This window comes from Priapulus caudatus, unplaced genomic scaffold, assembly GCF_000485595.1.
Source record: "Priapulus caudatus unplaced genomic scaffold, Priapulus_caudatus-5.0.1 Scaffold128, whole genome shotgun sequence".
Lineage (NCBI taxonomy): Eukaryota > Metazoa > Priapulida > Priapulimorpha > Priapulimorphida > Priapulidae > Priapulus > Priapulus caudatus.
Window position 1 is genome coordinate 577,413 of NW_014577189.1, and position 11,920 is coordinate 589,332.

Sequence of the window (11,920 nt, forward strand, 5' to 3'; positions counted from 1 at the left end):
TAACCCTAACCCTAACCCTAACCCTAACCCTAATCCTAACCCTAACCATATCAAATAGTGACCAGGGTACATTCCGATATATACCGGACCGTACCCAGGGTACGTTCCGGCAGTACCCTGGGGGACATAGACCCTATGAGCTACGCTTACAGTTGAGTCAAAATATGCTAAGGTGTTATTATTTTCAACGTGGCAGATTAAAACCCCTTTTAATTATTGTTAAATAAAATGAATATTTATTTTCATTGTTTTATGAGACTCTACACATTTCCGGGCCGAGTTTCAGCCCAATCCATTGCAGAAAAAAAAGTTTCATTGTAAATTTGTGCCGCATTTTGTAACATGGGCTGATGAACTCCAATGGGATGGATGTATCCTTTTACACAGAGTATCTGAGGACTCCCATGTCATAGATTCTAAATATGTATTAAAAACACTATCTAAAAATGTGTCCGACTAAATTCTTAGGTGAATTTATCATATTAAAAATCCTTATCAAACTTTCACCTTGCGTACGTCATTGTGTCCGTCTATAAATGTTGATCAGAAGCTTCCTCTGGCTTGGCTCTGATCATTTGTTTAAATGTAATCTGTAAGTTGCTGATGATAAAGAAATAGAGCAGTTACCCATTAAACGTGTTCTTTCACTATTTTATTCATTGCTAACCAACATACACGTGTTTAAAAAATTGGTTGGTCAAGTCTGTCAAGAAATGATGTACGCAAGACACCCCCATATTTCCTGCCACGATCACCCAATCCCTATTAGCTATCCACGATCACGTGGTAGCTGTTATCTGAGGAATTCCGAGTGACCTATTTGAGTCAAATGAGATGTAAACATGGCGGACTGTTATCACAATCGCTGTCTGTCAAGTTAGATAACGTACGAATTTCCAAGTCATACGTCAGTTTTTGACGGACATTTCTTCCGTACGTCATGTATTTGACGGACATAATCATCTGTTTGACTTCATATGGTATAAATTTATAGCGGTAATTGTACCAGATTGTAGCGTATAGACTATAGATTGTCATAACCGTCTTCATAGGATAATTGTACATAGCATAATAGTTTCTAGTACGGTGTGTCAGACATTATCGGTAATTTTCTTGGATTAATCAATTCATATTATACTAACACTACTGATTATTATAGCCTTATAGTAGTAGGTAGTAGGCCATGTAGAAGTATTCTTATATTGTAAAGTGAAATATCTATGCATATGACTGTACATCTTCTCAGAACTGATGACTTTGTGATAATTTAAAAATGTGTCCGTCGAACTAATGTACGCAAGTTTTTGAAGATTTTATTTGAATAATGGCATTCAAGTGAAATCATCTTGGCCACATTTTAAAGAGAAATAATCTTTTATTTAAAGAATTTGAAGAACTGATAATGGCTTTACTAGAAATGATGATATTCGTGATATTTTGTGATTTTTGAAAATTTGTCCGTCAAACTAATGTACGCAAGTTTTTTGTAAACTTGGGCCTTGTATGTCTTTTAGGTGAATTTTACTTACCTTAAACCTCATTGGTAAATGGCTACACTGTATAAATGTGTACTTACCAACAACAATTCATATCCAAGTGGTTGTATTGCAACAGTAAAATACTTTCCTTCGAACCAAGTAGCCTTGGCCAAGTATGGCTGGAGTGTTTGACGGAATGTAAATTTTCCATGTTTATGTTTTTGGACAAATGGTTCTTCCTCTTTCATAAATTAGCATTACCTGCACTTATGTAAACAGTGTTGAGTATAGAAATAGTAATAATAACTGGTTAATTAACAATAAAAGATGAAACAATGTCCGTCAAAAAGGATGTACGCAAGCACCAAGTTCCGAACTTTAAATGCAAATTTTTCAGGTTTACTTTCTGTCAACTATATTTTCATTGTTTTATTGTGACATGTTGGTTCATCAAGTTTAACTTCATTCTGTGTTTGAATAAAAACAAAGTGTTTCATATATCTGCCTCTGTGTTACTCTTTATAACCCCTTAGCATATTTTGACTCAGTTACGCTGAGAGGGTCTCTGTCCCCCAGGTTACTGCCGGAACTGTACTAGAGCTAACTCATACACAGCATTAGAGAGGTAAAGTTGCTCAAATTGATAAATCAACAATGGATTGCAATTTGCATCAGGAAAAGTTTATAGTTTTACCATTAATCAGGGAAGGAAAAGAATTTGAGTAGTGTGTTACAATCGTGCTAACTGCCTACCTAAGACATTATCAAGAGTGTATTAAGAAGGACCTTCTTAATACGCTCTTGACATTATGCCACATTTCGTGCAGAAATGGAAGTGCCTTTATTATAATTATATAGAGTAAAGTAGTTGAGTAAAAATGTGTTAGCGTAGTAGTATTTTTATGCACTAACATAATTCACACTTACTTAAGCCTAGCGCGCACAACCGAGCAAAACACCCTGAACGTGGAGCAAAACGTGTTTCGCTCGATGTTCGTGGCTGTGTGCGGATTCCCGAAACAAAAACATTGCTCAGCTGAGCGTGTTTCGCTGAACAAGCAATGTTTGATTCGCGGAACGTGTTTTCGCCTGAGCGTACGTTTTGCTCGGGTGTGTGCGTCAATCGTTCTGCTACACAGCGAAACGCCACAGACGGTCTCCAATCAATATCCTTAAAAATATCACATGACACACAAAATTGGATGTCCATTCGATGGCTATTTTTGATGTCATGTGACAGCGGCGCTGTACGCAGTGTTTCTGTATGTTTTGCTCAGCTGTGTGCTGTGTCGGGTGGCGTGTGTGCGCTTGCTCGCCGAGCAGAACACGAAACGCTGGAAAACAAAATTCCCCGTTTTGCTCGGGTGTGTGCGCTAGGTTTTATGCACAAATTAAAGAGAGATTTCGGCAATCATATATTGTGGACAACAGCATTGGTCAGATCCCTAAAGTCACGATGGCGAGAAACTCTGCACAATTTGTGCATAGGAATGAATTTTGGGGTTAAAATGCTAGGTCAATCCATTTTTTACTCCACTACTTTACTCTTAGTCTTACATTAATAAAGTCCAGCCACTTCTGCAGGAAATGAAGTTTGTTGGAGTTCAACAAGTGGTGTAGTTTATTAGATAGGTTGCATGCAGGATCTAACGCACTACCCAAGAACTTCAGTACCAAGGTATGAAAAGACAGAAACATAGAAGCTGAACATAAATGAATCATTTGAAAATGACATGGTCAGACTAGGACGATAAAGTGTTGCGAATAAACTTCATTAAACAAGAAGGAATACCAGTCTTGACCTGAGTTGATAATTCGTAAGTAAGGTTGAAGAAGGCAGATTGGAAGAGGGGCCAATTAAGTTGCTCCAAAATAAGCTTGAAACTATTATAATAGTATTGAGATACACATACGATAGCTCTAGTACTATAGCCCGCGGATCGCTGCCGCAGGCCTGCAGCAGTGATTCGCGGGCTATAGTACTAGAGCTATCCATACGACAGCTTTATTATGTATGGCATCTAGATTTTAATTTAGAACAGTTCTGAAGTGCATAGAAGCACCAGCCTGGTGAAACATATTCTAATGTGGGGAGAACTATAGTTTTACTTTTTAATAACCATGGACTGAGTTATAGCATCTGAAAAATGCTACGTAATGACAAAACGAGATACTTTCTTACAAATATCATTATTGTCTGCATTCCAGCGAAGATCGCTAATAATAATGACACCCAAGTGTTTGTAAGTAGGGGTAAGAGATGGATATTTATGGTAAAGTGAGTAAGCAAAAGTCGAGGGTGATTTAGAGCATAACTGCATCTAATTGAGACTGCTCATCTGCAGGCAGCGGAATGGAGCAATGGCCGCCGTACAGCGTGCACCAGGACGTGATGACCCAACGCCCCGGTGACCACCAGTGGCGCCCTCCGCTGGATGACAATGCAAACTCGAATTCGCCCGGCGAGAGCCAAGAGCCCGTGGTAATAATTACGGAGCATCCAGCAAGCAAGTTGCGCTTCAGGTGTGTGTGCGCGCCGTTTTCCACTCAGCCGACCCTGCCGTGGTCGGCAGAATGTATCGATGCCCACCGGGAAGGTCCGCGATCGTAAGAATGGGTAGCTGTTCGGGCTTTGACGGGCGCTACACGGAACGGTGGAAAGAATGCGGTAGCATTACGGCACTTTAATGGACCAGGTGACATTTCCACGTCATAGAAAATCTCTCTTCTTCCGATCCATGATTGTATAGCCTCTGAATTTAGTTATGAATTGGCGTTCACACAGGTACGAGTGTGAAGGAAGAGCAGCCGGCAGCATACCCGGAGAGCACTCGATTCCCGAAAAGAAAACTTTCCCTGCCATCCAGGTACGATAGTCGGCGCCTTGAGGGAGATGGGAAAGGGGAATGGATTAGGGTTTTTGATATTGATATGTATTTATATATTATTGATTTATTAATATTGATATATTAAAATTGATTAATTAAATTGATTTAATAAATTGATTAAATTGATTTATTAAAATTGATATATTATTGATTTATTGATATATTATTGATATTATATACATAAACTTTGAGATTAATATCACGGGGATACAACCGTCAAATGGCAAGTGCAGCCGACACGCCGCTTTGTACCTAATCTCCATTTTGTTGGGCGATGCGAATCTGCCGCCATCACTCGTCTAGACTCGAAGTTCACTAGCAGCCGATTAAACAATTTGCAGCATTGAACTATTGTGTCAGAGGGACGCAGCGTCGCGAAGTTTCTGCTCTGTCAGCGTGATGTCATGCTGACGGCGGCGCGCGGCCGCACAGTTCCCGCGTAGTCGTCTCCGTATCCTTCCTCCTCGTCCTCGCACGTCTCCGTCTGTCTCGACGCAGGTTCGCAACGTCTCGCGGCCGTTCAAGGTCATCGTGTCGTGCGTCTCGCACGAGAAGCCGCCGGCGAAGCCACGCTCGCACCCGCACAGCCTCGTCGGCAAGAACTGCCAGGACGGCGTCTGCGTGGTGAGCGTCACCAACCCACGAGACGGCAGGATCGAGTGAGTGACGCCGCGCGGACGTGCGCGCATCGTGTCGTACGAACGAGATCGAGAGCCGAGCGCGTGATATCAGATGCTAGTGTCGTGGTCACGTAGTTGATGTTCTAGATATCCTGCATTGTTTTTAGGCTTACTTGGCATGCTCAGTGTACTGGTTCGTGTCGGATTGTGGAAAGTTCCGGATTATGGGAGGTCGTGCGATATTATAAGTCTAAGCAAATTTATAGTCAAGCTTAGGCGAAGCATATTTTTGAGTTTTGATGTCTGATTGTCACCAATCCTCTGATATTTTGACAGTGGTGCCGCTGTGTTGTGATGTTGTTATAACGAGATCACTCTGTCATGCAAACAGGTTCCCCGGTGTTGGAATCCAGTGTGCCAAGATCAAGGACAGAAAGGATCAGTTGGCCAAGCGGCAGAAGATGAAGATTGACCCCTACAAAGGTGCCTAGTTGGTTCTGTCCTCGTATGCATCTATACACATGAGCGTGCTCAGGGTGTTGCAGAGTTACAAATTTAACCAGTTGAGAATTTGTGTTCACGAGTCAAATTTTAGGAGCTCGGAAGAATGTAACTTGGTTTGGTTCATCTGTGAGGGTCATGCAATTCGTAAGTCGCATTTGTATAGACTAAGATAAATGAATAATAATAATAATGATAATGATAATAAAAGAGCATGAATCGTCATCATTCACGAGGCAAGATCTGATTGAGCATCCACACATATATATATAGAATCATGTAACCCTTGCAATAATACTCTGTAAGGACGGACGTTGGAAGTAGTTCCTTTGAATTCTAGCATCCAGCATTCTTTCCCTCATGCGGTTCCCCTCTCGTCTCGTTGCAGTTGGCTTTGCGCATCTTTCCCTCACGCGGTTCCCCTCTCGTCTCATTGCAGTTGGCTTTGCGCATTCTTTCCCTCACGCGATTCCCCTCTCGTCTCGTTGCAGTTGGCTTTGCGCATCTTCCCCTCACGCGGTTCTCCTCTCGTCTCATTGCAGTTGGCTTTGCGCATTCTTTTCCTCACGTGATTCCCCTCTCGTCTCGTTGCAGTTGGCTTTGCGCATCTTCCCCTCACGCGGTTCTCCTCTCGTCTCATTGCAGTTGGCTTTGCGCATTCTTTTCCTCACGTGATTCCCCTCTCGTCTCGTTGCAGTTGGCGTCGTGAATCTTTTCCTCACGTGATTCCTCTCTCATCTCGTTGCAGTTGGCTTCACACACAGTGATCAGAGCCTCGACGTTAGCGTCGTGCGGCTCTGCTTCCAGCTGTTCATCCCGACCGTCATGGACCCGGAGACGAACCAGTGGAGCTACGCGCAGGAGACGTGGAAGGCCATACGGCCCGTGTGCTCGCAGCCCATCTACGACAAACGTGAGCGGCATTTATCATAATTTAGATCACATTTACGAGATGTGTTCTTTTCATCGCTATTCTAGTATCATCATGGTACTAATTATAGTTTCAGAAGTATTATGATAGTACTGATTATAGTTTCATAGCACTAATTTTTGTTTCATAAGTATTATCATAGTACTAATTATAGTTTTATAGCTTTGCGCTGTTTCTGATAATGGTTTCCTGCAGCTGGAGCTAATGCCACCAGGTGTTGTCTGCAGGTTGCACCACCAAAATACTAGTGATGTGTATCGCCAAAATTTTTGTATCGCGATACAAAACTATACTATTAGTTCTACATCTTTACCTGTTGCTGCTATCAAGAAAAACAGTGTAAAGCGTTCAGAGTCAAACTGAGCTTTTATAATACTTAACACAACAATTCAAACAAGCAGGCTATCTTATTGTGTGTGTGTGCGTGCACGCGTGTCTGTACATAAGCGGGGGCAGGTGCATATGTGTGTGTAGTGTATATTCAAACTACGTAATTTCCGACCATTAAACTGTGGAAATTGCTGATAATATCCCGCTCCCCGCCGGCACCGCGCCGCGCTGCCGTGGGAGGCGCCGGGGGGGGTACAACGGTACGGCGAGAATGTATCGTGATACGTATTATTTTGAGTTTGTACCGCGACATACCTTTATACCGATAATACCGCGCACCACTACAAAATACGTGCGTTATTCGGCGTTGCATTCTCGGCAGGAGAGAGGCTGTTCTAACGCTTGACCCAACTACTAGTGGCGCGCGTAACATGAGTTGCGTGTGTTTCGCTGCAGGTGCCGTGGCTCAGCTAAACATCAGCAGGATCGATCGCATCTCGGGGCCGGCATGCGGAGGGCAGGAGGTGTGGCTGCTGTGTGACAAGGTGACCAGAGGTGCGTGCTCAAGTGCTGTGCTCGTCATTCGATTAATCAGTCGAGTGCTTCCTGGACCTATTTCGTCATCGTGAACTTGTTTGATTGGTTCCCATACCTACTTCATCATCGTGAACTTGTTTGATTGGTTCCCGGACCTACTTCGTCATCGTGAACTTGTTTGATTGGTTCCCGGACCTATTTCGTCATCGTGAACTTGTTTGATTGGTTTCCGGACCTACGTCGTCATCGTGAAATAGTGTAATTGGTTCATAGACCTACTTCATCCTAGTTTGATCCTTTTAATGGTTCCTAGACCTACTTTATTCTAATTCAATCATTTTCTTAGTTCCGAGATGTACATTCTTGCAGTTCTATTGTTTGATTGTTGGGTTTATGGTCTTGCAGATGGAATTGAAGTGAGGTTTTTTGAAGAGAAAAACGGTCAAACCGTATGGCAGGAGAAAGCTCAAATTGTGCTGGTTCATAAACAGGCAAGTGTCGTAAAACTAGCATTGTCAACAAACAACCTATATGTCACAAGTAGCCTCTCCACTTGTGTGTGGTGGGTGTGGTAGAGTCACTGAGGCCTCCTAGGGTGTGTTATGCACAACATTAATGCCTTGCTTTCAACGAAGAAAAATTCTGCAGGAGTATCCACTTGAGCTGCTTGAGGGAGGTCTGACAGTGATACCACCTGTGGAGCGTTAGGCACAATATTAATTCCTTGCTTTGATTTAATAAACAAATGTGCATGTTTAGAACTCAAGTCCTGACAGTGGCTCTACCTAGAGAGGCGTTTAGGCACCACGTTAATTCCTAGGATCCGTAAACCCTCGCGTGTATGGCGGTGATAGTTGTAACAGTCGGGACCTGTAGACTGCCTTAGGAACCACGTTAATACCTGCACATTTTAAGTATGAAAAAAGAACGGTATGACTCGCTCCTCCACGTGCGTCATGGTGTCCATGTTTGATGTTTGTTTCCTCCGCCTCCTCCTCGCCCGGTTTCCCCCCGTCATTCAGGTTGCCATCGTTGTGAAGACGCCGCCGTATCGCGACCCAGACATCACGAGCATCACCATGGTAAAGGTGGCGCTGCACCGGCCCACCGACATGGAGATCAGCCCCGCGATCGGCTACAAGTACTACCCGTCGAACAATGGCGAGGATCGCGAACGTGAGTTTTCGTCGATGAGGCAGCTGCGGTTGCACGGGCTGCGTAGAGGAGAGGTTAGCAGCAACCATTAAAGATCGGGGGTTGAGACCACAGACGATGCGTGGCTGCGAGTGTGCTTACTCGTATGCGAATTTGCACAGGGCATTTTCTGTGATTTTCAGCATTTTGTTATCTCGCGACTTGTGCGCGATTAAGCGAAGCTGCTTCGGAGCTTGAGGCATGCAGTTGCGCTCACATGTTTTTGCGTCTCCTCGTAGTAGCAGGCCAGTTCCCCGCCATGGCGCCTCCTGTCATGATGTTGGATCACTTACTTCTCAAGCAAGACAAGCAGCACTCTCAAGTGCATGAACCATTCCGATCCGCAATGATCAAGCAGGAAATTGTTAAGCCAGGTAAGATTTAGGTGAAATGATAATTAAATAAGCATGTATTCCTATATATATATATGAAAGATGTAAAACCTAACCACACAACCCTACCATGGATGGATAAAAATACATTCCGGTGGAGAAATGTTATGTATAGCCTCCCAAAGCACAAGTACCTAACAAGCATCGATCTTTCAGCGATTTCTTACTCGCGATCGCAAATCTATCAGAATGCTGCTCTGCTGAGAACCTTTCTTAATTTTCTGCCCTCGACAGTCGACTCTTGAGTGTTGCTAGCACGTGCGCGCGCAATCTGCTGAGAGTTTGACGTCTGACTACATCGCTCTGTGTCTCCGCCTTCACCCACAGTGACGAACTGCCCGGCGACTCTCCCCGGAAGCGCCATGGCGATTTCGGCGGCGACCGCCGCGATGCCGCCGCCGCTGCACCCGTTTGCGGTGTCGTATGCCATCGAGCACCCGCTCGTCTTCATGCAGGACATGCATCCGGCGGCGGCGGCGGCGGCGGCGGCGGCGTGTGACGACAGCAACGCCGACACCCACATGACTAGTCTCGCGAGTCAGTTCAACAGCAGCCTCAGCTTCAGCTCGCTGTCCAGTCTGTCCGAGCTGATCTGCACTGGCGACATCACCATGGCGCCCCCTATAAGCAATAGCAGCGAGGTCGAGTGGCTGCTCAAGAACATCACCGACATGCAGCAGTAGCGCCACCTAGTGCCGCGCCGTCAACAGCACGACGTGCGTACGCCATGAATCGTTCGTGTGTCTCTGGGCGTTTGCTTGGCTCGTGTGTGCTGGGCGGCGGGCGGGGAATCAAATGATCTGGATCACATATTTGTCACATTCCAGACTATTGTTTATCTTTAAGCTCTGTGGAGTGATATTCTCAAAAAAGTTCTACTGTCAAAAACCAGAATGTGATAATAGAGTTATAGTTTGATGTTGGCAATGCGGTAAATTTTCAGCGGACCGTGAAATGTAGGGCGTAGACGTATATAAACCTAAGTGATACAGTCGATAGGAGTGGAAGGGTATTGGCAAATTTGTCGCAAGGGATTGCGAATTCTGTTTCTCTTTTAGCCACTGCAAAGAGGTGGTCAGTTGCCATTGCATGGTTTATCGTAGCTCCAGTCGTAGAGTCCTTCACTCCCTTCTACCCATGTAGATTCACTCTAACCGTGTAGCACTTTGCTCTAGGACTAATTCACTCCCTGTAGTGGGAAGAAAAGACTACACGGGTAGAGTACGATATCAGTGTGACGTTTCGATTATTGTTTTCGAATGTGTAAATGAAGACATTGTAAAAGTGTATTGTGTATGTCATCGTGTATTCTTCTATCTATTGTTATGTGTTAATAGTGCTATAGTTCTATTTTTAAGATTGTTAGGGTTTTACATAATTTGTAAACGAAAGAAACCTTAAACAGAAGTATACAGCAGTGTGTACTATATTTTTGCATCCATAGATAAGGGAGAAATAGAGTGAAAGTTAATTTTATATGTTGAGTTATATATAAAATCTATGATATAATAGTTATATTTGATAGAGGTTATTCCAGAGTGAGGTAACATGGCTTCCTTCCCATCCTCCAAAAAAGATGCGTAAAGGAGGTGAAGAAGAAACACGAACTCTATAAGAAATGAAAGATTATATATTTATATATAATACGTATATGTATATGTGTTTGTGTGTGTGCGTGCGTGCGTGAATGCATGCGTGCGTGCGTACGGGCGTGCGTGTGTAGAGAGAGAAAGAGAGAGAGTGGAGGCGGGAACATTCCCCAGTGATGTAGTGTTTACATCGTGGTGAAAAGGCTGAAATGACATGGGCAGACTATTGGGCTAGGTCTGAAATGGCCCATTACCCTTAACATAATGTGTTATAAGATCAGATAAGATAAGATAAGTTGACGTAAATTTGTTCATGGGCAATGTATTTTATATTTCTTCTATTAATCGTGCTTCAATATGACGCATATGTATAATTTTTTACATGTCTAACATGTGCATTGATTACCTGCTCATGCTAAACTTTAGTAAAGGCATGACACGTCTGGCCTCGTCTGGCGTGGAGTGATGGGTGGGATCTAGTATAGTGTAGTATAGTGGATGGTAGTAGGAACATAAGTGCTTTGCTGAGACCTGATCTAGGGCTGTGTTTGATGTCAGTGCAATTGAAATCGTTTTGCAATTCTAGAAATGTTACGAATTTTGGAGATTTTGGACTATACATGCGCATCGGCCTAGAGCGTTGATTTTTGTCGATTAATCTATGAGAGCCTTAAACGTGGCCGTATTACGTTACATATATAATTATTATATATTACGTTATAATATTATATGTTATTTAGTATACTCCATCTTGGAGGAGGAGCTGTTATTTCCAGAACACGAAATTTGGCCAACCGGGAAGTACTGAATAATGTTTTTAGTGATTTGGGGAATAGAAGTCAATCGGGACGCGGGGAGAAGCTTAACTTAGATTTTATTTAAACCGATTATTAGATTTTATTTAGATTAGATTTTAACCGGGAACTGGAAAGTTGCAAATTTTTACCTGGGAATCTGGAAAATGAACACGCCCCGGTTTCCCCTGTAGCTTTTGCTGCAATGGCGCGACGCTGCAGGGATACATAATCAATATTGTGTTACGATTTTAGAGTGCGTTTTGAATATATATATGTGACATGTTCTTTGGAAATGTGCGTGTCATATTTTCTTAATCGGAAAATGTATACTATTCTTTATTAGGATTATTTGGTTTTAGAACCAACAGTCGTATAGCCAGCCTGGAGAGGTTCTTGTGCTTGGCTGGTCAGTGTTGATAATTACAGAACACGCTTCCGCATACTTACTGTCTTTCATACAGTAAAAATGTAAACTAACCGTTTACGTGCGGTTAATTGACATTTTTCTTGCTGTTGTTATTGTTGTTATTATTATGATGATGATGATGTTAATGGTGATGTTGCTGTTGTTGTTATCGTCGCCCCTAGTTGTTGGTAACGGAAGATGTGAATTCTGTAACGGTAGGAAGAGAGAGATACATACAGCCACACACACACACACAC

General features: G+C 43.2%; 1 protein-coding gene across 2 annotated transcripts in view; it reads left to right on the top strand.

Moving 5' to 3' along the window:
* LOC106805827 (embryonic polarity protein dorsal-like) overlaps positions 1-11,809 on the top strand; it is a 17,159-nt gene extending 5,350 nt beyond the window's left edge. For both annotated transcript variants that reach the window (XM_014807581.1, XM_014807583.1), the window contains exons 2-11: positions 3,824-4,001; positions 4,264-4,345; positions 4,865-5,025; positions 5,378-5,469; positions 6,236-6,400; positions 7,205-7,303; positions 7,691-7,776; positions 8,308-8,461; positions 8,719-8,853; positions 9,199-11,809. In XM_014807581.1, coding sequence (XP_014663067.1) covers positions 3,832-4,001; positions 4,264-4,345; positions 4,865-5,025; positions 5,378-5,469; positions 6,236-6,400; positions 7,205-7,303; positions 7,691-7,776; positions 8,308-8,461; positions 8,719-8,853; positions 9,199-9,554 — 1,500 coding nt within the window. In that variant the 5' untranslated portion in view covers positions 3,824-3,831 and the 3' untranslated portion in view covers positions 9,555-11,809. The remainder of the gene's footprint in view (positions 1-3,823; positions 4,002-4,263; positions 4,346-4,864; positions 5,026-5,377; positions 5,470-6,235; positions 6,401-7,204; positions 7,304-7,690; positions 7,777-8,307; positions 8,462-8,718; positions 8,854-9,198) is intronic.
* The last annotated feature ends 111 nt before the right edge of the window (positions 11,810-11,920 follow it).